General features: G+C 45.5%; 1 protein-coding gene and 1 non-coding gene across 6 annotated transcripts in view; one reads left to right on the top strand and one right to left on the bottom strand.

Annotated features, from left to right (window-relative positions):
* The first annotated feature begins 1,464 nt into the window (after positions 1–1,464).
* The window catches only part of RTEL1 (regulator of telomere elongation helicase 1), a 92,670-nt gene continuing 68,561 nt past the window's right edge, over positions 1,465–25,573 (top strand). For 4 of the 5 annotated variants that reach the window (XR_003761483.2, XR_003761482.2, XM_029070430.2 and 1 more), the window contains exons 1-9: positions 1,465–1,623; positions 4,183–4,317; positions 7,455–7,653; positions 8,680–8,773; positions 11,306–11,387; positions 11,728–11,788; positions 23,137–23,212; positions 24,159–24,243; positions 24,669–24,734. Coding sequence is in view for 2 of the 5 variants with exons in the window: in XM_029070430.2 (XP_028926263.1) it covers positions 4,216–4,317; positions 7,455–7,653; positions 8,680–8,773; positions 11,306–11,387; positions 11,728–11,788; positions 23,137–23,212; positions 24,159–24,243; positions 24,669–24,734 (765 nt within the window). In the remaining 3 variants the exon portion in view is untranslated. Of the gene's footprint in view, positions 1,624–4,182; positions 4,318–6,201; positions 6,241–7,454; positions 7,654–8,679; positions 8,774–11,305; positions 11,388–11,727; positions 11,789–23,136; positions 23,213–24,158; positions 24,244–24,668; positions 24,735–25,573 lie in introns of those variants that run through there. The other variant, XR_003761484.1, reaches the window with a different exon arrangement.
* Positions 6,184–6,321, bottom strand: LOC114813940. Its single transcript, XR_003761684.1, has one exon. It is a non-coding gene; the product is annotated as a small nucleolar RNA SNORA7 (small nucleolar RNA).

Raw genomic sequence — 25,573 nt, 5'->3', positions numbered from 1 at the left:
TTCCTAGATGGGGTACAGTGAGGTTTATGTGCTAGTAGAAATCCACGTCTATGTTTCTGGGAGCTGCTGGCTCTCAAACCGCAACAGCATTTGTACAAATACTATTGGGGTGTAGGATTCTCTCTAGCATTTTCCTCAGTAAAGAAAGTCCTAAATAATTCACTGGGCCTTTTGGCTACCTCTTTTTAACCCCCGAGTACACCTTTTACTCCAAGATCATCAAGTGTCTCCACCCTTTTATGATATATTTGAGAAAAAACTTCTATTAGCTTTGGTAACTTTTGCAAGATGCCCTTTAAACTTTTTTGGTCCACTTGCTATCACGCTTTAACCAAACCGGACACTTTTCGTAGCCCTTCTTCTTTTCTCACAGTTGAGTTTTCCAATTTTTAAAGGCTGGCTCCCCCACAATGGCCTCTTCCCCTGCCAATCAGTCATGTGGGGTATCTGCTTATCTGCTTTTTTCCTCTAGTCATCCTGTGACAAACACTTTACTTGGACCTCTAAAGGCGATGCCTTAAAAATAGCTGCCCCACTTCTGGTTAATCACTTATTTTGCCGTTTCTTTCTGCCTCTTCCTAAAGTCTACAGTTTTTTCCATTTCCATTTCAAAAACTAAATGGAGTTGTATTTTGGCCGCCCCCCACCCCCCCGCCAGCAATAATGCAGTGGAGCTCGGAATTGTGTCGTCTGAAAATGTCCACACTCTGGGTGCTAAATTTATTTATTTATTTACATTTATTTGCTATTGTTTTAATGAGATGTTCTTCCCCTTGAGTCTATTTGTTGACATTGTTCTTGTCTGTCTGTCTCTCCCAGTTAGACTGTAAGCCCGTCAAAGGGCAAGGACTGTCTCTATCTGTTACCGATTTGTACATTCCATGCGCTTAGTACAGTGCTCTGCACATAGTAAGCAGCGCGGCTCAGTGGAAAGAGCACGGGCTTTGGAGTCAGAGATCATGGGTTCGAATCCCAACCCTGCTACTTGTCTGTCTGTCTCCCCCCATTAGACTGTAAGTCCGTCAAATGGCAGGGACTGTCTCTGTTGCCCACTTGTTCATTCCAAGCGCTTAGTACAGTGCTCTGCACATAGTAAGCGCTCAATAAATACTATTGAATTGAAAATGGAATACTTGTCAGCTGTGTGGCTTAGAGCCAGTCACTTAACCTCTCTGTGCCTCAGTTACCTCATCTGTAAAAGGGGGATTAAGACTGTGAGCCCCACGTGGGACAACCTGATTCCCTTGTGTCTACCCCAGCGCTGAGAACAGTGCTCTGCACATAGTAAGCGCTTAACAAATACCAACATTATTAGTATTATTAAATACTATTGAATGAATGAATGAATGAATAAAGGAACAATAAGAGAGTGCTTGGCATATGGTGAGAGTTTAATCAATTGATTAATTGACCCAAAAGGGAGATGGTCGCCTGAACAGGCCCATGGCCACAGGCTGGGGGAAGAAACCAAGATGGAGGACAGGGACGGCTTGGCCTCAGGGCCCCGGAGCATGACGGGAAAAAGCAGGTGGAGGCGGGGACGCGCTCGCGCGTCACGTGACCCCCGGCCTCCTGCCTTTCTGCCCAGCGCGCCAACTCCGAACCGAGCGGCGTAGCCATCAGGTAAGAGGACCTGCCCGGAACGGCCCAAGGGGTCGGGATCTTTGGTCCCCGCCGACCAGGCTCATCCCTGGAGCCTCCAGCGTGGAAGAAGCGGCGGCACTGGGCCTCCCAAGCCCTTTCGAAGCGGCAGGGCGCTCAGTTTGGGAGGCGATGCCCCGGGACTACAACTCCCAACAGGCCAGGGCCGGTTGTAACCTCGCACTGGGGCCAGTTGGCGCCGCGCGGCCTTCTGGGATATGTAGTCTTTAAGGGCCTGAAAGGCGTAGCGCATGTTGTGGTCGTCTTGCTCCCAGCACGGGGGTCAGCGGGGAGAAACAGGCATGTTTAGTGTAAAATCTGATTTTAGTTATTTCATTGAACGCTTGCTATGTGCAGAGCACTGTGCTAAGCGCTCGGGCCGGTAGAATACAACATAAACAGTGGCATTCCCTGCCCACAGCGAGTTTATGATCTTAATAATAATAATAATGTTGGTATTTGTTAAGCGCTTACTATGTGCAGAGCACTGTTCTAAGCGCTGGGGTAGACACAGGGGAATCAGGTTGTCCCACGTGGGGCTCACAGTCTTCATCCCCATTTTACAGCTGAGGTAACTGAGGCACCGAGAAGTTAAGTGACTTGCCCAAAGTCACACAGCTGACAAATGGCCGAGCCGGGATTTGAACCCATGACCTCTGACTCCAAAGCACTGAGCCACGCGATCTTGGGCGACAGGGGGCCGAGGAGAGACAGACATGAATGGAAGTAAATAGAATGACAGCTCTGTACATAAGCGCAGGGGCACTGGGAGGGGGGAAGAGCAAAGGGATCAAGTCAGGGCAAAGCAGAAAGGAGTGGGAGATGAGGACAAATAGCGTGGCTCAGTGGAAAGAGGACGGGCTTTGGAGTCAGAGGTCATGGGTTCGAATCCCAGCTCTGCCACTTGTCAGCAGTGTGACTGTGGGCAAGTCACTTCACTTCTCTGTTCCTCAGTTACCTCATCTGTAAAATGGGGATTAAGACTGTGCGCCCCACGTGGGATAACCAGATTCCCCTGTGTCTACCCCAGCGCTTAGAACAGTGCTCTGCACATAGTAAGCGCTTAACAAATACCAACATTATTATTTTTATTAAATAGATGCTGGGCCTTTATTCCCCTGCCCCAGTCCTCTATTTTCCATCCCTTCCCAGCTTCTGCCATAATTGGTACAACGACAAGCCAAGTGAGATCAAAATCGTTGCTGGATGCGTTGTTGATTTGGGGGGTGTTTGCTCCTGGGGCCTGCCTGCACAGTGCTTCTTGTGTGAAGGATTTCTCTGAGCGTGTTCCATGTGGTGCCATGGGCATTTAGAGTGGGAGTGATAGCTATTTAAAATAACACCAAATAATACCAGGCAAGGACTAATTGACAGAACAGCAGCGGCCTGGAACCACCAAATAGCACTCCATTTGATGTAGGGGAGCAGTGGTATTGTTGAACTGTTGATAGGGCTTCTTTAGCCTATATTGTACTCTCTCAAGCGCCTAGTATAGTGCTCTGCATGTAGTAAGTGCTCAATCAATACCATTGATTGATTGATTTCCTAAATCTTGAGCAGTTTCAGCAGAACAACCTGCATGCCATGCTTAACATGAAATCTCAGGAAAGGAGCTCCAGCAGTGGGATGCTAGAACCCAACATTGTGGAACCAAGCTTGTTATAAAGCAATTCTGGCTCAGCCGAATATCTCTGGAGAATGGATGGCAGGACCCCGAAACGGCTACTGGGCAGCAAGTCGGCCAGAAGAACTCTTTTAAAATAACATTGTCAAAGGACTCCCTTAAATAATGTGGTAAAGATTTGGATTGCTTGGAGCCACGGTGGTTGAGATCAGTCTGGCCAGTGGCATTGAGGAACAAAATGGCTCTTCTCGAACAAGAGCTTTGGACCGATGTGAATTGAGGGGCAGAATTGAAGGAAGCTCCGCTCCCTACTAATGGCAGCTGCAAGCACGACTCAGAGAGCACTGTGTAAAGTATTGTACTCTTCCAGGGGCTTAGGACAGTGCTCTGCACACAGTAAGTACTCAGTAAATATCACTGATTGACCTGCTGCTATGCATTGCTTTTTAGCCACACCTTCACTGCAGTATATATATACAACCCAGTGTGACCCTGCTTGTCATTTAATGTGACACATTAAACTGACGTGGAGCCTGAACTGGACAAATCGTGGCACAAAGGAGCTTGGCCGGGCAGAAGAAACAGGGCACCTGGTATTCCTCCTTGGCGATGTCACTATCTTGCGCAGTAATCTTGGACAGGTTTCTTTACCTCGCTGAGCCTTCAGTGAAACGAGCATACCTGTTACCTTCCTCTTGGGGTTGTTGTGAGATTACATGTGTAGAATGCCTTGAGCCCCTCAGAAAATATGTTCATACACTCAGGTTATTGTCATGAACAGCCATATGCAGTTATGTTGCTTACTGTTATTTATGATACCATTATAGAGAAATGCATTTCAGTGATACAAGGCAGTCAGGAACCAAGCTCTGGTCCTCCAGGGAGACATTGCTAATGATAAATATCCTTCATCTCAGGAAATCTGGGAATCTTAATGGGAGCAGAGAAACATGCCCAAGATAACACTGAATGGAGTCACGGTGGATTTTCCCTTCCAACCATACAAATGTCAGGAAGATTATATGGCCAAGGTTTTGGAGTGTCTGCAGAAGGTAAGACAGTGAACCCCTGATAATTCAGCAATCACCTTATCCAGTATAATGTGCTCTACAGGCATTCACAGCTTTTTAAAATTGATTTCTTGGTAGAGTGTATGTGTATGTGGTGGGATTCAGGGAGTGGCCTCAGGGATTATGGTTAAGGTGGTGCCAGAGTTTCAAAAACTCTCCCAAGTTTTTAAAGAAACAAGATCAACAATTTTTTAATGGTATTTGTGAAGTGCTTATTATGTGCCAGGCACTGTTCTAAGCACTGGGTAGATATAAAGTAATGTGGTTGGACACACAACCTCTTAGGGCTCACAGTCTTAATCCCCAGTTTTACAGATGAGGTAACTGAGACCTAGAGAAGTGAAGTGACTTGGCCAAGGTCATACAGCAGACAAAAGAGCTGGGATTAAAACCCTGTTCCTTCGGCTCCCAGGCCCGTGCTCTATCCACTAGGCCATGCTGCTTCTCAATTCCCAGCACATGTGCTACATAGATGCCTACCAATTTGTCTGTCCCAGAAGAAACAATGCACCTTTTTGGGTCAGCTTTACCACTTTCTTTTTGGAGTGACCACTGAGGATCTCCACCAACAATTTGGGCACCCTCTGCCCTAGGCGTGGGCAGAGGGCTTGGGCTACAGTTTGGGTCCGGAACTGGAGCCAGAGTCATCCAGCTCTTAGTATAGTGCCTACACATAGTAAGCGCTTCACAAATACCATAATTATTACTATAAACTCAGAAATGACAATGGTGGTCGGGGCTGAGGTTGCAGTTCCTTTGAGGTGCCAGCCTATATGCTAATTTCCCCAAAACCTCCTTTCCCCCTTACTTGAGCATAAAAACAATTTTTGGTGGTAGTCTTTCAGCTCAAAGGATGTAAATTGTAAGAGAGGGAAAATTCCAGAACTCCACCTTGGCATTGCTGGTAATTTCCCTCGCATCTCCTTTAATGACTATCTCCTCCTACAAACTGTAAGCTCCTTGTGGGCAGTGATCATGTCTATAGGGACTGTGTCCAATCTGATTTGCTTTTTTCTATTCCACCTAGTACAGTGCCTGGCAAATATTAAATGATTAACAGATACCATTATTATTATTATTATTACTACTACCAATTCCCCTGTACTTTCCCAAGAGCTTAGTACAGTGCTCTTCACACAGTAAATGCTCAATAAATGCAAATTGAGTGATTGATAGGAGACAGCACATCGCACTTTGAGGCTTCTACCTGAATTTAGTCTCAGTTACTTGAGATCAATAAGAACATCCGTGTTTATCTTTTGAACCAAGACTGCATCTCAAGACAAATTTGCCTGGGATAGGGTGTGCTTTGAAGGACAACTACTTTAGCTACTCTCTGGATATCTCCCCTGTAGACTAATTTCCTTTTTCTTTTCATTAGCATCGTTAGTGGCATTTATTGATCACTGCACTTAGTGCTTAGGAAAGTGCAACAGAAGCAAGACTGAGTCATTTGCAGGAGTTCACAATCATAGACAGGCAGACAAAAATTATTTACAAATAATGGCAACAAGAGGAAGAACAATATAACAAGAAATAGTACAAATGTACTCCTTTCTCCTCAAACTGTATGTTTGATTTCCTATATTTAAAAATGTCCAACTGCCTCCTTACAGTGTCTTGTCTTGTATTATGCTGTCAAGTCGATTCTGACCCATAGCAAATCCACGGACACATCTCTCCCAGAACGCCCCACCTCCATTTGCAGTCGTTCTTGTAGTATATCCATAGAGGTTTCTTGATAAAATTGTGAAAGTCGTTTACCATTGCCTTCTTCCACGTAGTAAACCTGAGTCTCTGACCTCGACTCTCAACCATGCTGCTGCTGCTCAACACAGGGAAGTTTTGACTTGTAGCAGATTGCCTTCCACTCACTAGCCACTGCCCAAGCTAGGAATGGAATGGGTAAGCCTCTGCTTGACTCTCTCTCCCATAGTAGAGACTGGTAGAGCACTGGAAACTCTCCAGGTGTGATCCTGAAAGGGGAACCTTACAGTGCAGGAAGAAGTTAAAGAATTGTTAGAGGGCTTAAGTTTCCTTTCCCCCTTATTTTACAGAGAAAACCAGAGGCCAAACACAGTCGGTCCCTTAATTTCCAGTCCCATGTCCCTGTTGTAATTTTCTTTCTACTTTGAGGTACATTTGGGATCTCTCAGAAGATTAGGTGACCCCAATTCTGCTTATAGTTTTGGAGGCGAGGTCCCCCACATACTTAACTTCTCACCTCAGACCAAGGTCAGCCCCTGACCTTATCCCGGTTTTGAAGAGGTGTGGGGTCACCTCCCGTCTAACTGTGTAGGTGGGTTTTCAGAGGCAGAATTTACATTTAGGCCAACAGGTTCCATGTGTATGAGGTGTAATCAGTTCCATCTTTAGGTCTGGATTATCGTAATCTTTTGCTGCCCATCCCTAAAATAGCAATAAATTGTATTTAATGTTATTTTAAGCAAAAACAAAGCACACCCTTTCCACCTGAGTAATTGTCGGGATGGAACTGAGTAAATCATTTGTGGTTCGGGGGAGTTAGGTTCAGAGTTTGATAAATTGTATAAGTTATTTATATTGATGTCTAACTCCCCTTCTAGACTGTAGGCTCGTTGTGGGCGGGGAAAGTGTCTACCAACTCTATTGGACTGAACTCTCCCAAGCTCTGAGTACAGTGCTCGGCACCCAGTAAGCACTCAAAAAATATCGATGATGATAATGATGATGGAGTTGTCTTCAAGCTTTTATAAAATTTGATAGTATTTATTGAGAGCTTACTATGTGCAGAGCACTGTACTAAGTGCTTGGAATGTACAATTCGGCAACAGATAGGGACAATCCCTGCCCAACCTGGCTCATAGGCTCATAGTCTAAACAGGCTCATAGACAGGCTCATAGTCTAAACAAATATAATATATATACTATATATCATATATGTAATGTATATGATATATAGTATATAAAAAAAAATAAGATATGCCTCCCACTTTTGTAGGAAGTCAAGGAATATAACAACCAGAATTTACCAATAATGAATGTGTTGCTCAGCAACTCTGCTTTTCAGGAGAAAGCAGAATCACTCATTTTCTCTTTTCCCTCTCTCCCCCTTCCTGCCCCCTTTTTCGCTTCCAAAGAAAGTGAATGGAATTTTGGAGAGTCCCACAGGCACAGGAAAGACCCTATGCCTTCTCTGCACCACCCTGGCTTGGCGAGAGCACTTCAGAGACACCATCTCAGCACGGAAGATTGCTGAAAGAATGAACGGAGAAGAACTCTTCCCCAACAGGCCCATGTCATCCTGGGGGACCGCCGCCACAGATGGAGACACTACAGGTAAGACTGTCTTTCCACACAGCTCCTCTGCCCTGAAGCAAGGTGTGGTGACTATGACACTGGGCTATCCTATCCTCTAAAAGGTGAGCCTCATGTGGGACAGGGACTGCATCCAACCTGATTAACTTGTATCTACCCCAGCCCTTAGAACAGTGCTTGACGCATAGTCGGTGTTTGCTCTTCTATTACAACCCTGCCCACAAACTTGGCTCCTCTATTGCCAACCTACGCACGGTACCTCGATCTCATTTATCTCGCCGCTGATCTCTCTCCCACATCCGGCTTCTGGCCTGGAACGCCCTCCCTCTTCATATCCAACAGCCAGTTACTCTCCCCACCTTCCAAGCCTTATAGAAGGCCTTCTCCTCCAAGACACCTTCCCTGACTGAGCCCTCATTTCCTCTTTTCTCTCTTCCTCCCGTGCCCTGATTTGCTCCCTTTATTCATCCCTCCCTCAGCCCCACAGCACTTATGCACATATCAGTAATTTACTTATATTAATATCTACCCCTTTACACTCTAAGCTCATTGTGAGCAGAGAATATGCCTACCAACTCTGTTATTGTACTCTCTGAAGCGCTCAGTACGTGTTCTGCACACAGTAACTGCTCAAATATGATTGATAAATGCCCCCATTATTATCAGTTATTGTTATCTGAGCAACAGATAATAGATAAATGCCAAAAACAATAGGCTCTGAGAAGGTAGCATGAGGGCAGCTCTTCCTATTCTCTCACAGTCTGTTGAGCAAATTGAAGTGCAGCAGTTATATCATTTCTCACTGTCTCTTTGGGTTGTCGGGGTAGGGAATGCCCAGAGGCATTTCATTTGCTTGTGGCAGTAAAAATGTCCGCTGATCTCATTTCTTCTCCATGAATAGCCAGGTTGTTTAAAAAAAAAACCCCAAAAAAGCCATCAGCTGTCTGTAAGGGAGTAAGTTAACCCCTAACCCCATTATTGTATATGACTTATGTTTAACTTTGGTAATGATGTTGTCTGCCTCTTTTCCCTGTCTTTATTTGGCAGCTTATTACACTGATGTTCCAAAGATCATTTATGCCTCCAGAACCCATTCTCAACTTACCCAGGTCATTGGTGAATTACGGAGCACCACGTACAGGTAAATTCATCAGCACAGTATTTTGTAGGAAAACTGGGGTTAAGGGAAATTTATTGTTTGGAAACTTTCCCATTATTGTTGCCTGATTGCTAGCAGATAAGGTATACCTCTGGTCTTTTAATTCCTGAAATAGATGCTACTGACTTCTCTTCAGGGGCTTGAAAATCCTTAAGCTCAATTTCTCTGTAATTCCTCCAGAGGCCTGATCCTCCATCCTAGGAGGGAAGCCCAACCTGTCCATGCATATTTGAATTTTCAACCAACCTAGATACTCCATTTCATCAAACTTGCCAGTTGTCTTTTTGGACATGTCAGTTGGCTGATGAACTGAAAAGCAATGTGGCCTAGTGGAAAGAGTACGGGCCTGGGAGTCAGAAGGATGTGGGTTCTAATCCCAGCTCTGCTAATTGCTTGCTCTGTGACCCTGAGCAAGTCACTTCACTTCCCTGTGTCCAGCTAGATTATCTGGTGTCTACCCCAGCACTTAGTACAGTGCCTGAAACATAATAAGCACTTAACAAATACCATTTAAAAAGAAAAAAAGTCTGACCCAATATCCCTCCTGCTGTTGTGTCTGGGTCCAGCAAACAAGAATATTTTGTCTCCCCTGTGTTGCTCGTACTGTTGGGTGACGATCATTGGCTTTGCCTGCACAGTGTTTTGGGTTAGAAGAGTTGCATAACTAGTCTGCTCCACTCCCTTTTGTATGGTGTTTGTTAAGTACTTCCTTTGTGCCAGGTGGTGCAGAAGGGAGTGGGCAGAGAATAAATAAGGGCTTAGCCAGGGAAGGCCTTTTGGAGGAGATGTGCCTTCAATAAAACTTTGAAAACGGGGAGAGTGGATGTCTGGCAGATATGAAGAAGGAGGGTGTTCCAGGCCAGAGGCAGGTTGGGAGCGAGAGGTCAATGGTGCGGTAGATGAGATTGAGGTACAGTGAGTAGGTTGGCATTGGAGGAGCGAAACGTGCAGACTGGGTTGTAGTAGGAAATCAGGGAGGGAAGATGATTGTGTGCTTTAAAGCCGATGGTAAGGAGTTTCTGTCCAGTGCAGGGATGGATGGGTGGCGGTCAGCCTCTCCACAACATGACCAGGGGCTGGACGTGAGTTAGAACTCAGAAGCCATGGTAGCCACATGGTGGCTGCTGCAGCAGCGGGACTCGGGTGGACTCAAGGGGAACATGATCAGTCAGAGTAGGGGAGGCAAACTGGAGGATGGCTCTGGGCCGTATAAGAGGGAGCCACTCGCCTCTGGCCCCAGTGTCCCTGAGGACTAGGCGTCATTCGGTGGAAAAGGAGTAGCTCTTCCATTTTGTCTTTTTTTATTTTTTATGGTATTTGTTAACTGCTAACTATGGGTCAAGCACTGTTCTAAGCACTGGGGTAGATATAAGTTAATCAGACTGGACATAGTCTATGTCCCATATGGGGCTCACGGTTCTTTTCAGCTCCTTTCCTCTCCTTCACTTTTTCGTAGTAGTTGTTAAGCACTTACTCTGCCAGGCATTGTACCAAGCCCCAGGGTACCTACAAGATATTCAGGTTAGACACAGTCTGTGTCCTACATGGGGCTCACAGGTCTTTTCAGCTCCTTTACTCTTCTTTACTTTTTTTTTTTTTTTGCAGTAGTTGTTAAGCACTTACTATGGGCCAGACACTGTACTAAGCACTGGGTTAGATAAAAGCTAATCAGGTTAGACCCAGTCCATGTCCCACATGGGGCTCACAGTTCTTTTCAGCTCCTTTTATCTCCCTCACTAATTTTTTTATAGTAGTTAAAAGCTTACTATGTGCCAGGCACTGTACTAAAGCGTTGGGGTACCTACAAGCTAGTCCATGCCTTATGTGGGACTCACAATCTTAATCCCCATTTTAGAGCTGAGGTAACTGAGGCCCAGAAAAGTGAAGTGACTTGACCAAGGTCACACAAAACACAAGTGGCAGAGCCAACATTAGAACCCAGGTCTTTCTGACTCCCAAGCCCATGCTCTATCCACTAGACCACACTGCTTCTTTACTTCATTTCCATTCCCTCCTTTTCCTTCCTTCCCCTTTACTTTGCCTCCTCCAAGTTCACCCCCATGCTCAGGGTGAAACCTTCTGCAGAGTCACTTTGCCATTATTCTTTTGATTTGTGTGGAAAAAAAATGGCATGGAAGTCCACTGGACTAGAGCGTGTCACAGAACAACCCATTTAAAATGGGCCTCAGGCAGTAGGCTGGCCTGTGGTTGTAAATTTAAATGCCTTCAATCATGCTAGGATATAGTTAGTGTCCCTGAGACCATCTGTTTTGTTGCCTGCAAAGTAGCCAATTCCCATATTGTCCTTCTCATCCGCCCTGTCTGTGGTTTGGGGCAGTTACGTGCTTTCTTAGAGTGTAAGCTCATCGTGAGCAGGGAATGTGTCTGCACCTGTATCAATCAATCGTATTTATTGAGTGCTTTTGATGATTGATACTTGATGGTTTATGCTATCCACTTTTTCTCCTGGGTCTTTTTTTTCATTTTCACCAATTGCGCATTCCCTCTTCACAGACCAAAGGTGTGTGTATTGGGCTCCAGGGAGCAGCTGTGCATAAACCCCGAAGTGAAGAAGCAGGAGAGTAATCATATGCAGGTAGGGGTCAGGTTTACTCCATGGGTCAGACTTTTTGGGGGGCGGGGGTGTCCTTTGCCCTTGAAATGCACTTCGAGCTCAGATGAAAGGTTGCTTGCTTGACTGCATCAGATGCACATATCTTTCCCTGCCCGCTTCCGACGTAGTAAGGGTAAAGGAGAAGTCCCCAAAAACCTGCATTCCTGACTGCCACTGGCATGATTAGGTTGGAGACAGGCAAAGAGAGAGGGCTGTTCCAGGGACCAGAACTGCCTCCGGAAGGATTGCTGCCCCATGCCATGTTGGGGAGATGGAACTTGAACCTCCAGCACCAGAAACAGCTGCCCTTTTTGTCTTCCAGATCCACATGTGCCGCAAGAAGGTAGCCACTCACAGTTGCTATTTCTACAACAATGTGGAAGGTAAGATGGGAGCAGCGGACTCGATCTGGGCCGGTAGCGAGCTAGTGACATAGAGCATCAGTCAGACAGTCAGTCGTATTTATTGAGCGCTTACTATATGAATAGCACTGTACTAAGTGCTTGGGAGAGTACAGTTTAGCAGTATAATGGACACATTCCCTGCCCACAGCGAGCTTACAGTCTAGAGAAGTGGCGGGGCAACTCTCAGCTCCATCAGTAGCCCGCTGTGTGGTTATTATTATTATTATTATTATTATCATCATTATTGTATATTGTACGGGCTGAGGTAGATATGAAACATTCAGGTAATCTTGTGCAAGTCACTTAACTTCTCTGGGCCTTAGTTTCCTCATCTATGAAATGGTGATTCAGAACTTCTTCTCCCTTTAAAATGCGGGGCAGGGACTGTGTCTCACCCGATGAACTTGTATCTGCCCCAGTGCTTAGAGTAATGCTTAACACATAATAAGCGCTTAACAAGTACTATATTTTTATTTTTAGAAAGGGGCAGAGGAAACATCCTGGAGCAAATCTTGCTGTGCCTTCGCCAGCATCCCTTGACCCTGCTCCGTATCTAGGCCCCATGTGGAGGGACCATGGAAGTGAGGAAGGAGGCGGCCTTCCATTCACCATCCAGGTCACGGGAAAGGCCAAGGCAGGGCCAGCTCCTAGCCACTGCAGGTTGTCCCACCCTACCAGTTGCTTGGTGCTGATGGGGTGGGGAACAGCACTTTGCTTGCTGCAGATCCTACAGTTTGCCGCTAGTCCAGAGATCCACCTTTGTGGCCTCACCCCATACCTGGAGAACAGAGTGAATTATAGCTCTCAACTGGTGCCCTGTGGTATTTGGGTGTTTCCCACCCTGCTGATAGGATCTGGCCCTCTGCTTACCCAGGTTACCCCCATACTCAGTGGGAAAGAAATGAGTCACCCCTGTTCTCGTGTAACTGTGTGTGCAAAAGTGTGGTTTTCTAGCCTCCAGCCATTCAATGAAGCTGCCAGATTTACTCCTCTGGAAAGGGATCAGCCCTGGACCATAGGGCAGAGTGTAGGACTGGGAGGACTGGATATTTGGATTCTCCTCTTGACTCTGAGCCATGGCAAGTCTCTTGTGCATCCCGTGGATTTGTACTCATCTATAACAGGGACAAAAATCCCTTCCCTTTCTTACTAGGTGGGATCTGGTAAAGATGACTGGTTAGATGATAACCACAAAGTGTTAGGGACTCTTCAAAGATGGAGTTTGTTTCATGGTTCATTCCCTTTCCAGGGCACATGAAGTGGAGCAGCATTCAATGCAAGCTTTCTCTCACTGCACTTGCACTGTAGTACGTTCCAAATTAACATAGAGGAGAGGTGAAAGAGCACTTAATACAGTGTCTGGCACATAGTAAGCACTCAACAAATGCCTTTTTTTTAAAAAAAAAAAAAGGAAGAAAGAAAGAAAGAAAGAAGTGAAAGAATTTTGAAGGCTCCCTGGCTACCCCAAGCCCAGGCTCTCTTGTGACAAAAGATTGATTTTAGTCATTTTTCCCATCAGCACTTGGACTGAGAAGACTACTTCAGAAAAGCATTAAGCCCAGGGGAGAACTCCGGAGTGTTGAGAGACTAAATGAGGGAAGTCCTCCGCCAAAAACAATGCTTTACTTTTCTGTTTTCTTTTACCAAGGCCACCAAAGGCCTTTGGGTGATAGGGACCAAGGTGCTGATTTTGGACTGGTGCTGGACAATGCAGTAGTGTTCGAAGAAGTTTCTTCAACCTACAAACTTCAAACAATTATTTGTTTTCTCTGAGTCTGGCTTTGAGACGGTTAGAATTTCAGTCTCACTTTGGGGAAAATGGGTGATGGTGGTGTACCTTTTTCAGTCTGTGCTGCAGGTTAGTGCTTCCTTTTGGTCTGTATTGGGAGTGGATTTATGTAAGGGAGTCTTCTTCCTTAAAAGCTGATGCAGGTAGTCTCTCTCTTTCTCTCTTTTTCTCTCTCTCTTTTCCCCCCTGTGGTGGGAAGTATGCAAAATTGCCCCATGACTTCAAATACCTCATTAAAATTTCAGACCTGTCAGAATATTGTATTTTATTTTCTGCTTCATGGTCTTGTAGTTATCCTTAAACCATCCAGTTTTTTAACTGCCCTTTGGGTGTCATCACATTGGAGTAGAAAGGCATAAGGGAGTATGGGCCTAGCTGCCTTTTTTTTTTTTTTTGAGTAGCTGAGCCTTTAATCCCAGAGCAGGCCTGCAACAGGAAAGAGAAATAGGTAAGCAGTCCGCAAACCCCTCTTCTGCCTGTTGAACTGCTGTGCCATGTCATCAAAAAGTTTAATTTTATCTAAATATATTCCTTGGATATTTTGATTTAAATAGTTGTGAGGTTTCTCTGTGGGTACCTTGGGCTATTTCCCTAATAATGTGACTGCAAGTGACCTTATTTATATTTTTATTTTGAACCTTATTCTTATAACTTTCAGCATCTAGAGTTTTTTGCTTTTAAGATTAGTAGTAGTACTCATACTGTTTATTAAACAATTAATAAATTCTTAATTTCTTCAGCAGTGTGGTCTAGTGAAAAGATCACGGGCCTGGGAGTCAAAGGACCTGGGTTCCACTTCTGGCTGTGCTACTTGTCTTCTCTGTGACCTTGGGCAAGTCAGTTGGTTCTCTGTGCCTCCCTTATCTCATCTGTACAATGGTGATTAAGACTATGAGCCCCATTTGGGACATGAACTGTGTCCAACCTGCTTATCCTAGCACTTAGTAATAATAATGATGATGATATTTGTTAAGCGTTTACTATGTGCCAAGCACTGTTCTAAGCACTGGGGTAGATACAAGGTAATCAGGTTATCCCACGTGGGGCTCACAGTCTTAATCCCCATTTTACAGATGAGATAACTGAGTCACAGAGAAGTGAAGTGACTTGCCCAAAGTCACACAGCTGACAAATGTCAGAGCTGGGATTAGAATCCATGACCTCTGACTCCCAAGCCTGTGCTCTTTCCACTAAGTCACGCTGCTGCACTTCAGTGCCTGGAACACAGTAAGCATTTAACAAATACCATTTTTAAAAAGCAAGATTATTTTGTGCTATGCACTGGAAAAGAGTACTCAGGTGCCAATTAGACATAGTTCTTATCTTTCAAGGAGCTCACAGTCTATGCATAAGAGGGAAAAGAGGCCTGATGACAGACATACAGAAAGTTAAAGCAAGAAGACCACAAAGAAGAGAAAAGACAAAGTGGAGATAAATACAAAATAAGCTGTAGCTCTCCCCCTCCAGTCTGTAAGCTAGTTGTGGACAGGAAATTAATCTGTTTACTGTTACAGTGTTCTCTCCCAAGCCCTTAGTACAGTGCTCTGCACACAGTAAGTGCTCAATAAATACAAATGACTGACTGTAGGGTATTTTGTCTAGAAAAGCAGACTTCTTGGCCTCAGCATCCAACAGTCACAGCTGCAGCCACTGAAACTAACAGAGGTATGGCCCTCTCTACATATTCCATTTTGTGGAGCCAGCCTGCTTACCACTGCTCCCATCCTTCCGGCTGAGTTGGAGCAAGACAAGTCTTTTTTTCTTTAATTTTCTTTTTATGATATTTGTTAAGCATTCACTATGTGGCCAGCACTGCTAAGTGCTGGGGTGGACACTAACAAATCAGATTGGACACCATCCTTGTTCCACGTGGGGCTCTCGGTTTTAATCCCCATTTTACAGATGTGGTATCTGAGGTGCAGAGAAGTTGAGCTATTTGCCCAAAATCAAGACCAGACGTGGCGGAGCTGGGATTAGAACCCAGCTCTTTCTGACTTCCAGGCCTATGCTTTTTCCACTAGGCTAGGCTGCTTCAAACCCACACAGATTGGTCTCTTGTACCCGGCCACCGTCAGAGCTGGTGGAAAACTGGAAGGGAAAGTCTTTAAGGACACTGAGTTTTTCAGGTTCAAGAAGTGTGGAACTTGAGATTGTTCAGAAACTAGATCAATCAATCCATCAGTAGTATTTGTTGAGCACTTATTGTGCTTAGAGCACTATATTAAGTGGTTAGGTGAATGTAATAACACAGAGTTGGTAGACTGTCAGCTGCTTGACTTTGGGCAAGTCACTTAACTTCTCAGTGCCTCAGTTCCCTCATATGTAAAATGGGAATTAAGACTGTGAGCCTCATGTGGGACAACCTGATTACCCTGTATCTACCCCAGTGCTTAGAACAGTGCTCAGCCCATAGTAAGCGCTTAACAAATAGCAACATTATTATTATTATTATAGACATGTTCCCTTAGTACAGTGCTTGACACATAATGGCTTAAATACCATAATTATTATGTTGCCTGCCCAAAGCTAGCTTACAGTCTAGAGGATGAACTTAGATCAAGATAAAGTCATTTGTGGAAAAAATGAGCAGACCATTCCAGGTAGGTAAACCCTCACATTAATCATTATGTCATATTATATTATTAAGTGCTTACTGTTGGCAGGGCATTGTACTAAACGCTTAGGAGAGTTCAATAGAGAAAGTACACCCAATTCTGCCCTTTCAGATCTTATGACTTATGCTTGAGTGGGAGGAGGACAAAGTATAAGAAAGTTGGCAGGCCCATTCTCTGCCCACAAGTACCACAATTATTATCTGGGCTGCACTAAGTCGAGCATCCTGTAGGAGATGGAGTTGAGGCTGCTTTCTATCATCTCATTTTTGGCTCCTTGTTCCTCTGTCTATTCCAAGTGCTCAAGAGCCAGTAGCACAGGCCACCGTGGGTTAACCTCTTCCCCTAGGACTTGAAGCTCTGCTTGAACTAGCTTGACTAGATCCAGGCTAACGAGCAAACTGCGTCCCAATCATTGCCTCTGTTCAGGTTTTGTGCTGCCGCTCCAGTCCTAGCCGTCTGGAGGGTTTTCCCATTGGAAATCTTCTGTTGGTAAATATGGGAAGGAAGGGGAAGAGTGGGATTTCTATTTCATAGCATTCACTGTCAGGATCAGCAGCAGTGGGGAGATAGATTGAGGGAGCATGGTAAAGCGAAATGCTCAGATACTCAAAAATACGATTTTAGCCAACAGTTTCCACCTTCCCCTCTTCTACTGTTTACACTCAAGCTCTTAGCATGAAGCCGAATATGACTTTGGTTTGCTCTCTCTTCTTTTCTCCACCCGCTCTCTGGAGGAGGCATTACTGAGGATGAAGTGGCCAATGGGAGGAAGGGAATAAGAGGGTGAGGTTAAACCCCAAACTTGAAAATCAACTGGAAAATAATGGATAGCAGACTGTGAAATAAGGGTTGTCAGAGAAGACCCACAATTAAATAACCAGGATGGAGACTCAAGGCTAACTGCTCCCTTGGTGAAGAGTTCAGCTGAGCCTGGGGTCGCTTTCCAGTATCAAGCATGTGTAAGTGTGGTGGGAGTGCACAGAGATTTGATATGTGTTTTTTCTGAGCAGAGCTTTGTTGGCGTGGAGGGCATTTGAAGAGGCTTTAGGAGAAACTGGGCAAGTCAGTATCTCCATCATAGATGCCCCTGTTGGGGGAAAGCTGGTACTGGTCTAGGTTTTGTAAAGGGCTTGATATCCTGGATGAAAAGGGGTAACATCATTTTGGACCAAGAGAAGCAGCGTGGTCTGGTGTAAAGAGTAGGGACCTGGGAGTCAGAGGCCCTGGTTTCTAATCCCAGTCTTTTACTTGTCTGCTGTGTGACCTTAGGCAAGTCACGTCACTTCTCTGTGACTCAGTGACCTCATCTGCAAAGTGGGGATTAAGACTGTGAGCCCTATGTGGGGCAGGAACTTTATCTAACCTGGATGTCTGTTATCTACACCAGTGTTTTAGTACAGTGCCTGGCCCCTAGTTAAATAATAATAATAAAAAAAAAGAACAAGAATTGCCTGTCAGAAATGGTGGTGATCAAATTTCACCTGAAGGAGCTCACTCACGGTGCCTTGCAGATATTTCCTAACTTACCTCATAATTGTCTTGCAAGGAAGATGGATTCCTTGTTTATAGGTGAAGCAGAAGCAGCATGGCCTAGTGCAAAGAGCATGGGGCTAGAAGTCAGAGGACCCGGGTGTTAATTACAGCTCCGCCACTTGCCTGCTGAGTGATCCTGGGCTAAACCACTTAACTTCTCTGTGCCTCAGTTCCCTCATCTCCAAAACAGGAATTCAGTACTTGTCCTCCCTCCTACTTAGATTGTGAGCCCCATGTAGGACCTGATTATCTTATATCTACCTCAGTGCTTAGTACAATGCTTGGCACATAATCAGCACTTAATAAAAACCACAATTATTATTATTAGATGAGAAAATTGAGACACAAAGAGATCATGATCTTTCTCCTTTTAGCCCCAGATCATCTAGAGTAGTCTAGAGTGGAGCTTTGATCAAGGTTTCTTGGCTCCCAAGTCCAATTTTCAACCCTAGCCTAGTCTACACTGCCTCCCATTTTTGTGGGTCATCAGTGAGGAAGCCTAGGGCCCCGTCCCCACTCACACACACCCTCAGCAGCCCTGAAGCCCTCCTCCTCCCAGAGTGGGAGAGTTTAAAAACCGGATTTTTGCTTCCTCTCCTGATCTGGGGTCCTCTCCAGCCTCAGAATGAGCCATAAGCCAGTCGTTCTGGCTCCTCAGGCACCAAGCTTGTTGCTAGGGAGAAAAAGCAGTCTTTTCCAGTCATAAATCTCGAAGTCCTTGCTGTGCCAGCTTCATTCTCCTCACTGCTTCTGCTCCCAGATACTGGGTAGGGAAGCCAGCCTCTCAGATCTCTGGGAAGCCGTCTGGCTGCTGCATCAGCAGTGCTGGCTGCAAATCAGAAATGGAGAGAAGGGGAGTGGGGGAAGGAGGAGGGAGCAGTGGAGCCAGGAGGTGCAGCTCATGTTGAGAATAGATAATATGCCTCAGTTGTGGAGAAATGAGTACAGATTAGCTAGAAGAAAAATCGGGGCAGGGGGTGGGGGAACTATCTGGAAAAGGGCAGAGCCTTGGAGAAGGTAGATTGGGGGTAGAACGCAAAGCGGGATGGCCTAGTGGATAGAGCACGGATCTGAAAATCAGAAGGACCTGCGTTCTAATCCTGACTCTGCCATGTGTCTGCTGTGTGACCTTGGCTAAGTCACTTCAGTTCTCTGGGCCTCAGTTACCTCATCTTAAAATGGGGATTAGAACTGTGAGCCCTGTGTGAGGCATAGACTTGTGTCCAACCTCATTAGCTTGTATCTACTCAAGGCTTAGTACAGTGCTTGGCACATAGTGGCACATTAACAAATACCATTTAAAAAAAAAAGGTCAGCAGCAGGGTTAAAATGGCAGGGCTTCCAGGGAGTTATAGTAAGGACTCAGGGCCACTGAGGAAAGACTATAAGCAACAGAACTCTCCTGGGCTTTCAGCGCTCTGGTTTGTTAAAGGGAACAGTCCAGACAAATAAGCTCTCCATACTGTCTGGGGCTGAGTTCCCATCAGCACAGCTAGAGGTGGTTAAAGGATGGGGAGGGGGGGGAAGCAAGCCAGAGAAGGCGTCACAGAGCTGAATTTCGTCTCCCACCTTGCTCTTTGCTTCTCACTCATGAGACAGAAACTGCTTAGAGAGTTACCACTGTGACGCAGCACAAATTGTTGTCTGTTTCAAGGTTGAATGGAGCTTGTGTCTCTGGGTTCTTTCATAAAAATCCTTAAGGAAGACTGGGATAAACCCCAACCCAGCTCTCTGCAGCTGCTACTCTGTTCTCTTTGGGTTTTTCTCAGCCCCCTCTCTTTCCTGTGACTATTACCTTCCATGTCATTTCAGACATTTCCATTTTTCTTTTCAGTGAGCTAAATAGTACCGTGGGCTACTTTAATGCTGAATAGACTCTGACTTCTGGGTTGTTTTAGCCAAACCCTTGAGCTTTCTAGAGGGTTTTATTGTGATTCTGGCCTTGAATCTATTTGGCTCCTTCTCCTTTCTTTTCTTATGAAGGTGCTACCAAGTACGTGAACATTGATGAAGAGAGACCTGCCCATATGCCCAGAAGGACTAGGGGACACACTACAAGCCATATTCACTGGAGTCATCTTCACTCCACCTAGTCCTGGTACTAAATTGAAACCAGTTGGCAGTAGTGGCAGTTGGCAGGGATGAGAAAGGCCAACGGGCTCACTCCACCTCTTTTCTGCCAGGGTAAATGGAGTTGCTTCCAAACAGAAGATTCCATCTGTAGTCTTCCTGTATGTTGGGCTTTCTAAAAGGCATCTTGGTCCATCAGTGGTATTTATTGAGCATCTACTGTGTGCAGAGCACTACTGAGCCTTTGGGAAAGTACAGTACAACAGAGTTGGTAGGCCTGTTCCCTGCCCACACCAAGTCTAGAGATGAGCTTACAGCTTCCATCATGTATTGTTCCCCTGCCCATTTCTAGTGGGCATCATCTCTTCTGATGGACCATCATCCATAAAGTTTACTCATTAGGATTAATCTGTCACTCTCTCTTCTCTGTTGTTTCCTCCTAAATTGGCTCTGATATCTGGGGTGACATCTAGCTGTGGCAGTTATAGTTGTACTGAAATGATTCTGTCTCTCTCTCTCACTCATTTAGTTGTCTGGGTTATGGATGTGTTGAAATGATTCTCTGCCTCTGTCTTTCTCTCTTTCCTGCCTTCGGTCTTCGTTCTTTCTTTTCTCTTCCAGTCTCCCTCTCCTAAGAGCTCCTAGGGGATTTCTAGGCTCCAGCAAGCTACTAATGAGCAGTAAGATTGTGTCATTAGTATAGGCAGAATAATAGAAGAGGCATTGGCCTAATGTTTTATTTTGAGGCAGTTATGTTTAAATCTGGATGTTTGGTTAGGGTGCCCAAATGGCCAAATACCTGATCTAAAACAGGGAAAGGTTTGGGAGTCCTCTAGCAAAGTTTGGGAGATTGGAAGGCCAGTGATTAATGGATCAGTTTGGTAGGGGATAGCAAAACACTTGCTTCACAACCTGATCCATTAGACCCACTGCTTCAACCACATCTTTGAGGGTCGATGATCAACGTGCTCTGAATCTCTGTTTTATTGGTCCCTCTGGTTCTGTTTACCTCCACAGACTTTATCATTCCCTAAAACTCCTGTGCACACGTGCACTCTCTCTCTCTCGCTCTCTCTTTCTTTTTTTTTAAGCTTGAAAAGGCTACAATTTATTTTAATTGTAGAAGAGGGCAAAGCAAAGGAAAATGAATTACCTCTAGTCTGAAACCTAACCGCTAATGAAGGGTGAGAACTGTCTCTGGAGGTTTACTTGAGTCCTTTGCAGATTCAGCGGGAATGACAGTCTTCAGTGCAGCTGCTGTTTTGTTGTCAGAGAGGCAGGAGGTGGGGGTGGCGTGTGGGAGGTAGTTTTCTCTAAGGTATACTGCAGGACGGTGACAGGAAGGAAAGATAATTCTGTTTTCAACCAGAGTCTTCGAGGAGGTTGCTCTCCTTTATTGGTGCTAAGCACCTGAGCTCTAGAGTCCCCTAATGCCTCAGTCTGCTTCTGAGGTGGCTTCTCTACCTGAGGGCATTCTCTGCTCAACCCTTCCCAGGAAGTATTCTGATTAGGCCTGGAAGAATCAAGTGGACTGAAAAGACATTAAGATTATACAGATGTTAGAGAAGTAGTGTGGCATAATGGAAAGAGGACAGGCCTGGGCATCAGAGGACCTGGGCTGTAATTCCAGCTTCACCCTTTACCTGCTGTGTAACCTTGTGCAAGTCATTTAACGTCTGTGTGCCTCAGTTCCGTCGTCTGTGAAATAGGGATTAAAATTGAACCCTATGTGGGATATGGACTGTGTCCAACCTGATTAGCTTGCATCTACCCCAGTGCTTAGTACATTGCCTGGCACATGGTAAGCGCTTAACAAAATACAGTTTTAAAAAAGTGCTCACAAACTTTGGGAACCTTCAGCATGTGGACCAAGAAAAGAAAATAGGAGAATGAAAATAGCAGGGTTCTTGAAAAGTTGACTCTGGGAAACAGGGACACCATTTTGACTGGAGGAGACCAGCCTGCAGCGTTGACTCTGTGAGCCCTGCCTCTCTAGACTCTCTCGAGCTGGGTGAGGATTGAAGATGGAGGGGAGGCCCCAAAAAGACTTTGTGAAAGGGAGAGCTTTCATTCCTCTGAAGATTTGGGTTGGCATCTATCTATGGTGAAGATTCAGAGCATGGTTTACAATGAATATTAAGGAATTTATTGGGGTGTAGGTATGCTCTTGTGATTTGCAGTGAGGATGAAGAAAGGTGTCGGGGTGTAGGTACAGTCAGTTTGGGAGCCCTACATTCACGTTTGGACCAGCCCACTTCAGACAGGTCAGTCCTGGCTGGGGTTTGAGATGCACTCCAAAAAACTAGAGATAGATGATTTGGATTTATCTTGGGCTGGAAGCAGCAGCAGATGGGGTGGCAGGGTTGTGAGAGAGTCAAGGACTATAATCCTGAACACCGTAACGATAATAATAATTGTGGAGCACACTAAGGCCCTACTGTGTGCCAAGCCCTAAAATAAGCACCGGAGTGCATACAAGATAATCAGCGTGGAGCCAGTCCCTGTCCTAAGAGGGGTTTACAGTTTAATTGGCAGGGAGAGCAGGTATTGAATCCCCATTTTACAGATGAGGCCCTGAGAAGGTAAGTGTTTTGCTCAAGATCACAGAGCACACAGGTGGCATTGCTGGGATTGGAAACCAAGTCCTGGGACTCCCAGACCTGTGCTCTTTCCAGTAGGCCGCACAGTCTCACACCATAGTGACATTGTATCTCACGTAGTGCCACGGCAGCGGCCATCACTAAAGGAGAGAAGGGTTCAGAAAAGGACTTTACAGTCACTCTGCATTGTTGTTGGGTGGGCAGCGCATTCTGGGACTTATTTAAAAGGGACCTACTTGAAATCTTGCGACTTGGGAGATGTTAATATTCAAAAACTTTAGGTTCTGAACAGGCGAGACCCTGAAATTTGGGTGCCTGTTGGATTCAGGGTGGACCATAAAACTTATTCCTGTGGAATCGTTTTTATCTCATATGCTATTCTGCGATGGCCCTGGACAAAGAAGCCCAGTATTACCGGGATCATTTCTTCTCAGTATTGGGCTACAGTGATTTGGAGATGAAAGCCAAGCTATCGAATGATCAATCAGTAGTATTTCCTGAGTGCTTACAGTGCACAGAGCACTTGGGAGTGGGCGAGTACATTGTAACAGAGTTGGTAGACATGGTCCCTGCCCACAATGATCCTTAGCGTGCTACGAGCTGAATGGAGAACATTTGATTTGATTTTAAAAAAGGCTGAAAGTAATGATTCCCTAGGCAAGTGCCCATCTTATTTATTGTTTCCTTCTCTTTCTCCCTCTCCCCATCCCCTCAAAACAGAAAAGAGCACAGAAAAAGAACTGATCACCTCCATCCTGGACATCGAAGATTTAGTTAAAAGCGGCAGTAAACACAAGTAAGGGTTTCTCCTGCTCCCTCCTCTCTTTGCAGGGCTGGCATGCAAGAGGACAGACTTGTGTGGGTGGGAAGGGACTTCCCAAGGCTCAGTAGCAAAAGCTAAAAAGTAGGAGGCATTGGTTACCTTTCCTCATGCTTAATCAGGTCATTTTTGGCTTGGTTTAGTCCTTGCCATTCCTGCCCAAAACTCCATCTCTTCATCATCAATGGTATTTATTGAGTGCTTTCTATGTGCAGAACACTGTACTGAGCACATGGGAGAGTACAGCACAAAAGAGTTGGCAGACCCGATCCCTGCCCACCACGAGCTCTTGCCAGTTCAGTCCCTTGGTCCCAGCCAGGTTGGGATTGTTCTCTTTGAAGGGATTGCCGCTTCTTTCTGTGAAGCAAAGCACAGAAAATAGATTTTTTTTTAACGAACTTTATAAACTTCCTTTAGGAAGAGTCCTCCTTCTCCCTCCATGCCTACCAGTGGCATCTGGGGCAATGGTGGGGAATGGCGGTTATGGAGCCAAATAACCCGTCCACTGACAGGTTTGGACCTCAGTGGATTCCATGACAGGGATGGCCCCCTTCTATTCTCGGTCTCACCGCCGACACCCTACAGCCTGGAAACCTGTAGCTTGAGGTTGTGAGAGCATCGCCTGTTTGACTGCTGAGCTGCCTACCTAGTTCCTCTCCTCCCACCCCGTACAGTTGGAGACTATTACTGATATCTCCGCTTCTGGAAGGGCCAATGAGTCGGGCTGGTGCAGAAACCACTGGCTCTGCCTTCGGGCCTAATGTGCTGCGGTCTATCCATTAACTCCATTAAGAGGCCGACAGAAACGGTTGAGAGACTGGAAAATAATAAGAGAAAGTGAATGCCTCTGTTTCTTCCACGGATGGTGTTACTGCCTTATGGTGTATTTTTTTTCCCTCCCACCCCTCTACCCCCAACACAGAGTTTGCCCTTATTATTTCTCTCGGTCACTGAAGCAGCAAGCGGATATCATTTTTATGCCGTACAACTATTTATTGGACTCCAAGGTAATGCTGCAGCTTTTTGTAATTTAATGCTTTCTTAGTTGGATCTTTATTGAATCCTAGTGGCCTGGCACACCAGATTGAAGGGGCAGGGTACTCCAGGAATTGCGGGAGGGGCTTGTTAAAATGCTGCCTGCAGCTCAGGATGCTGCGTCACTCCCTCCACCAAGGACAAAACCAGAGGAAACGAGCTGACCCTGGAGCAGGAGACATTTTAGGTTGGGCGAAAGGAAGCGAGGGAGGCGAGACATTGGAATGGGTGAACAAGTCTGTGGAAATCACCGTCCCGTCAGACTTTTAAGGACAGGACAAACCCTTCTTGGTCTAGACTGGGGAGATGCAATGCTTTGTGAGGGAGTGGGGTGGCTTAGTGTCTGTTTGCTTTCCCAGCCTTTCTCATTCCCTCCCCCTCCTTCCTCTCCCGTCAGAGTCGCAGGGCTCACAACATCGACCTGAAGGGGACAGTAGTGATATTTGATGAAGCTCACAATGTGGTAAGTGCTCCTGGGGCTGTCGTCGCCTCTACCCCCTTGGTTGGATTTTTTTTTTCCATCCACTTAGTGCACAGCACCTGCATCGAGGACATTCCTAAGCACCTCTCGTCTGAGAGACCTAAAGCAAAGAAGCTTGGGGCTTCAAGGGACTGGGCCAAATGAGTCAGACCTCGGCTCTGACCTCAAAATAAACCTTTCTTTTGTGACTCTGTTACTTTCAGGATTCCCGAGGCCCCTTTTCCTTCTGGGGAAAGCTGATTGATTCATTCAACAGTGTTTGTTGAACAGTCATTGAGTACACAGAGCACTGGACTGGCCATTGTAGGAATTACAAAGGAAAAGCAAATCAGTCTCTGACTTAGGGAATGTAATAATACTAATAATGAAAAAATTAATAATAATGGTATTTTAAGTGCTTATTATGTGGTAAGCACTGTACTAAGCCCTGGGATAAGATCCAAGATAATCAGGTGGGTCACGATGCCCGTACCATGTGGGGCTCACAGGGTAAGGAGGAGGGAGTTGGATTTAATCCCCATTTGACAGTCAAGGAAATTGAGTCACAGAGAAGTTAACTGACTGTGGTTACAGAGCAGACAAGTGACTGAGCCTGGGATTAGAACCCAGGTCCTCTGACTACCAGGCCTGTGCTCTTTCCATTAATCCACACTCTCACACCATAATAATAATAATGATATTTGTTAGTACCATACAAAGACCATAGTGTCTTTGTAATTCAGGTAGTGCTACTGCTTACTCCAACTTCCTCTCTAATTGGGGAATAGACACAGGTACAGTATAGATGTACACAGAAATTGCAAGTGACAGAATCAGAGAGT

This window comes from Ornithorhynchus anatinus, chromosome 8 (assembly GCF_004115215.2).
Source record: "Ornithorhynchus anatinus isolate Pmale09 chromosome 8, mOrnAna1.pri.v4, whole genome shotgun sequence".
Lineage (NCBI taxonomy): Eukaryota > Metazoa > Chordata > Mammalia > Monotremata > Ornithorhynchidae > Ornithorhynchus > Ornithorhynchus anatinus.
Note: the sequence above shows the minus strand (reverse complement) of the source record. Positions and strands in the feature narration are given on the sequence as shown.